This window comes from Physeter macrocephalus, chromosome 6, assembly GCF_002837175.3.
Source record: "Physeter macrocephalus isolate SW-GA chromosome 6, ASM283717v5, whole genome shotgun sequence".
In the NCBI taxonomy this organism is placed as follows: Eukaryota; Metazoa; Chordata; class Mammalia; order Artiodactyla; family Physeteridae; genus Physeter; species Physeter macrocephalus.
The window spans coordinates 57,763,942-57,769,557 of NC_041219.1; the positions used below are offsets into that span (position 1 = coordinate 57,763,942).

At 49.6% G+C, this 5,616-nt stretch overlaps 1 protein-coding gene across 1 annotated transcript in view; it reads right to left on the reverse strand.

The window, feature by feature from the left end:
* The window catches only part of VWF (von Willebrand factor), a 162,290-nt gene that overhangs the window by 12,643 nt on the left and 144,031 nt on the right, over nt 1–5,616 (reverse strand). The window contains exons 50-52 of the mRNA XM_028490937.2: nt 3,533–3,631; nt 2,722–2,850; nt 2,154–2,193 (exon numbers count right to left, since the gene is read on the reverse strand). Of these exons, the coding sequence (XP_028346738.1) occupies nt 2,154–2,193; nt 2,722–2,850; nt 3,533–3,631 (268 nt within the window). The remainder of the gene's footprint in view (nt 1–2,153; nt 2,194–2,721; nt 2,851–3,532; nt 3,632–5,616) is intronic.

Below are 5,616 nucleotides of genomic sequence, written 5' to 3' on the forward strand. Positions count from 1 at the left end.
AGCAGATGAATGGATAAAGAAGATGTGGCACATATATACAATGGAATATTACTCAGCCATAAAAAGAAACAAAATTGAGTTATTTGTAATGAGGTGGATGGACCTAGAGTCTGTCATACGGAGTGAAGTAAGTCAGAAATAGAAAAACAAATACTGTATGCTAACACATATATGTATATATAGAATCTAAAAAAAAGAAAAAGGTTCTGATGAACATAGGGGTAGGACAGGAATAAAGATGCAGACGTAGAGAATGGACTTGAGGACACGGAGAGGGGGAGGGATAAGCTGGGACGAAGTGAGAGAGTAATGTTGACATATATACACTACCAAATGTAAAACAGCTAGCTAGTGGGAAGCAGCCGCATAGCACAGGGAGATCAGCTTGGTGCTTTGTGACCCCCTAGAGGCGTGGGATAGGGAGGGTGGGAGGGAGACCCAAGAGGGAGGGGATATGGGGATATATGTATACATATAGCTGATTCACTTTGTTATACAGCAGAAACTAATACAATTGTAAAGCAACTGTATTCCAATAAAGATGTTAAAAATAAAATAAAATAAAATAAAAACCATAATGATCAGAGCAATCCTCCTGCGCTTATAACAATATCCAGAAGCTAATGGGCAATGAGGTAGCTAATAAATACAATTAATATCTATGCATCCTTGCAAATGTCATTGTCTCTGTGGGAGCTGATCCTAGGAGCCCTTATGGAATCTTCCCTTTGGGCATAGCTATCTCTGGGTCGCTAGCATGGGTCTCCTTATATACAGGGGTTAAAAGCATTCAGATCTGAACCTCTACTTGGCCCACTGATAATCTCAGATTTAATGCCAGCTCATTACTGCCCATCCAAACACTGGGAGTTTTCCATTCCTGGATTTGCTCCAAATCTAAATCAACTTTAACTACCTAAAAGTTGGGCTCCCAACTCCCAAATAATGTCATTTTAAAATGAAAGCCTGCCAACCACATTAAGAGGGTGAATAAGGGAAACGTATTGAGGCCAACACACTATATTCTTTGGCTGTAGATTTAAATCCCTGAGCCTGGCTTCTTTTCCTTATGGAAGGTCCCCACCTCTTGAAAGCACAGACCAACACAAGCCCCTTTTTGCCTCGCTGCTAGTTTTGAAGATAACAGCCTCAGCCCAGTTCCATGTGCAGCACGCCTAGAGAGAATGCATCTCCTCTGATGGTTTCTTCAACCATGCAGACAAGAACCATAGAAAAAGATGCTTTCAGAGTGTGTTTCCGCAATCTGCAATTTGGTCACAGCAACTACAGGGACTGTCAGAGTGAGCCATCAAGAAAAGAATGAATGACTGAACGCCGAAGATATTCGTGTTTTTACTCTTCCTTTCTCTGCCCAAAAATAAACATGGAAACATGGGCCCGTGAACCCAAAAACTAACGAAACTAAAAGACAGAGAATATTAGTCCAGGCAAGTAATTCTACCTTCAGAGAATACAGCACTAACGCTGGGATTCTGAAAGGCACTTGTGCTCATGGAAACAAGAACACAAGAACATGTGGTGAGACGCTGTCTGATGGGCCGACCTGAGCTCCGTCTCCAAAGCTGCAGCCGTTAAGTATTGGGACCAACCAGTCCAACACAACTGCAAGGTCCAGAGGAGCTGAGAGTGAAGAAGACGAGGTTAATAAACCTGAGACCAGCCTCGTAAATCCTCGAGAAGGCTGTGTTCTCTGCAGCCCCAGAGCCAGCTGCTGGCTTCCCTTTCTCTCTGGGAGAGCTGCACGACATGCAGAGATTTAGAGGCACGTTGCACGTCTGCTCTGTCGAGATCGTGAACCAAGGTGCCTGCCTTCGGGAGCTCTGGTGGCAGAGAGAAGACATTCTCTCGTGATAGGACCATGACCAGCCCAAGACTCTGCGAGGGGAAAGGCAGGTAAGAGGCTAGGGATTGTCAGGAGTTTGGAAGGAAGGAGGAAGAGTCTGCTTTACAGGTATCTTGAAAGGGGGCTTGAGCGGGGGGCGGTCCAAGGACATGCAGGGTGGGGCGGAAGTGCCCTGCAGAATTGAACACAGTGACTGCAATATCTTTCTAGAAGAAAGTGCATTCCGAAGAACAGTCCCTGGACTTGGCCCGATGGATTTCAAGGGACAAGCTATTGTTAAGGTACTTACATGTGTCACAGCATGTGCCTGGAATTTTCATGATTTTCCCCTAAGAAAACAGCAAAGTTCCAGATTAGGCACAAGTAGTACACAGTGGACACTTTCAGTCACTCCAGGCCAAGTCCTGCCCCCGGCCTCGCAGTCCTGAGCTTAGGTCCCCAGATATGAATGGGTTTCCCCATCACAAATGCAAGCAGACTGACCGCCCCACCTGGCCAGGCTGAAATGATTCTGATCATCCTGAATTCTCTTCCAGTTGAGTCACCAGGATCATCATTCCCAGGGGAGGCTGGAAACCAGTTTGATCGCTCACCATCCCATTCAAGGATCACAGATCCAGTCTCCCTTAAGGGAAGGTATTTTCTTAAAGCATGGTAGAGTTGAGAGAGTTTTGTCCCTCTATCGGGCTTTGATTTTGTAATTTCGTTGATTTTTAAACTAGGTCGGGGTTCTCCTTGGACGCTGGGAATCACGCGTCGAACAGCAGAGCTGGACCGCTGTTCAGAAGAGCCCTCTTCTTAGAGTCAAAGATGGAGACAGTCAAGAGGAAAGCAGGGCCTGAGCTCCAGCTACTCACCCCCTCGGCCAGACATTTGTGTCCATCGAAGGGCGGGCAGCCCGTGACCCTCCTCTCCCAGATGAACTCGCCTCTCTTGTTGACCCTGCAGAAGTGACTGTCACAGCCATCCTGGAGAGTCTCGTCGCGCTGAAAGGAAAGAGGGGAGGTGGGCAGAGCAAATCTGAAGACGGTGTCTGGGGTACAAAGCCACTTCAAGCCACGACCTTGACTCCTTGGAGTTGTTGAGACGATGTAGGGGACCTTGGAACAAGACTGAGGCAGTGTACGCAAAGTCTCCACACCCAGAACCCAGAACGGAGGTGGAGTCCAGTTTTACAACTTATTACCTGGGAATAGGGCTGCATAAATGTAGGGCATCCCTAAACTCTACTGACCCCTTAACAGCTTAAAGAATTAAGACACAGCAAAGGGAAAGTGGCCAGTCAACAACTGAACTAGAGGTGAGCCAGGTGCCACCTGCCAGCCCCACCAGCCCACTCTGGCTTTCATAGATCCGAGTCTGTGTCAGCCTGATTGCCTGGCCAGCCTCATAGACAATCAAGGCGGGAGAAAATCTTCGAGATCAACTCACTCCCAATCATGGGGCCCTACACCAACTTTTGTCACAGAGAGTGACAAAACACCCAAATCAAAGAGAAAATTCTGTACCTCCTAAAGGTTATCCATCTTTCCCTTATAAAATCAGAAATAGGTACAAAAGGAAGTCGATATTGACCCAAACTTAGTCCCTCTGCCTTGAGGAAAATATCCCCAAATAGGACACCAGACGGTGATGGGAGGGAGACCCCTGAGTTTAAGTTGCCCACACCTTCAGCATCATGGTCTGTCCCCCTCGTAGCTGAATGGTGCAAGCCATAGGCAGGCATCTCCCGCAGCACTGGCCCTGCATCTTCTCTTCCTTGTAACCCTGTAACCAGGAGAAAAAGCAGCCTTAGTTTAAACCTCCCCCTAAGACCCCGATCGTAAGTAGGCCAAATGGTAAATGGTTCATTAAGCAGTTGCTCAGACTAGAAATCGGGGGGTCGTGCTTGTCTCCTCTATTTTTCTCAGCCCCCCTGCCCCACTCATCACCCGATCTTTGCCAAAAACTGCATCTTGAGCTCATCCACAGCTTGTCATTCCAGCGTCCTCTGTCGTCACCTGACCCAAGCGATCATCATCCACCGCTGGACTCCGTCGCAGTCGCTAACTGACTTCCTACCTCTAGTCCTGCCAATCCAGCAGCTTCCCGGAAGAAGGATTCCACTGTTTCACAAAAACGCCCCCCCAGTCTGGGAGACAACATAGGGTAACCAACTTTTTATTTTGCAAAGTATTTTAAACCACGTTAACAAAACCAAAAAGCGATCATCAGCTGTCTCGTCACTGCGTTAAAATTAAAGCTCTTTTAACTCTCCCCACCATGCCGGCAAAAAAAAAAAAAAAAAAGAACTAAATCTAGTAAAGTTTTTTTTTTTGGTTTTTTTTGTTTGTTTCTTTCAGGCAAGGCTTTATTAGGGTCCCTGCTGCAGCAAGGGGCAGCGAGAACAAATAACAGGTGCCCACGCCCGCTCCCAGAACAGGGACAAGCTGGCTCCTTATATGGGGTGAAGGTAAGGGTGTGAAAACCAGCTATGGTGTCATTCTTTTTTTCATTTTGCTACATTTAGTAATGGCCACTTAGAGACTCATTCCTTGGGGTCCTGAGGTTTTTCTACTATGACTCTCTAGCAGGTCAGTTTGGAGCCCCGGACAGAAGACCTGGTCCTCTCACATTGCTTCCCTGCTCACTGCACTCCGACGGACAGCTCGCAACCAGCAGGGGAGGTTAGGAGTCTATGAGCGTCCGCTGAACTCATCAGGGAAGCCGCAGAGAAAGCCCAGGCCACGCACACACTCAGAAGGACACTGCTGACATTTGAGGCCATCAGGTAGTGTTTCACCGGTGAGCTTCAACTGTGTTTTCAAAAACGCACAGTTCCTGGCAGGTGTGGACCGAGGTGGACGGGAGAGGAAGAAAGAGATGGGAAAAGCAGCATGAATGCATGTGAGCGGTTACAGTCAGAAAGAGGAAATAAAATGAGGCCTGCAGCGGGCACGACTTCACGGGAGCGTGGATTGGGGCATTTTTTAGTGAGTGTTAGAAGAAGAGACTAGGAAATGCCCTCCACTCAGCAGGCCCAAGGAGAAGAACGGGCCCAAAATCTTTACAGGAGAAGTGAGGGGTGGGGGACAAATGGAGGAGGGGTCCGCAAAGTGAAGGGACGGGGCAGTGGACGCTCGCTGCACACCCCAGAGGGGCAGAGGGCACGGTGAAGCCAAGAACAGGGAAAGACGGTAGGCGCTGTGCGAGAAGAAGGGACAGGAGGAGGTGGAGGAGGGGTGGAAGGTGACAGGAGGGGCCATGGTTTCAGAGGTGCAGCGGGAGTGGGGAAAGAGGAAGAAACCACTGGAAGGACTAAACAGCGAGAACAGACCCCGCAAGGCAAGAACACAGCTGCGCTGGTGACGGGCTTGTCTGAGCCCTGCTGGGCTTCCAGCCACTGCTGACGGGGTACGCGCCGCACAGCGGCCAGACGGACACGGAGGGCAGTGCTGACCAGACTTTTGCCGGAGCATCCAATCAGGAGCAGCCGGGTGCCCAGTCAGCCACAGGCTCACTCACTCAGGTCTGAGCAGCCACTAGCCCTGCTCCCCTGTCCAGGGATGCCCCCCAAACTCTCCACACAGGTGTCTCCCAGCCCGTTTTTTTTTTGTTTGTTTGTTTTGCGGTACGCGGGCCTCTCACCGCTGTGGCCTCTTCCGCTGCGGAGCACAGGCTCCGGACGCGCAGGCTCAGCGGCCATGTCGCACGGGCCCAGCCGCTCCGTGGCATGTGGGATCCTCCCGGACCGGGGCACGAACCCGCGTCCC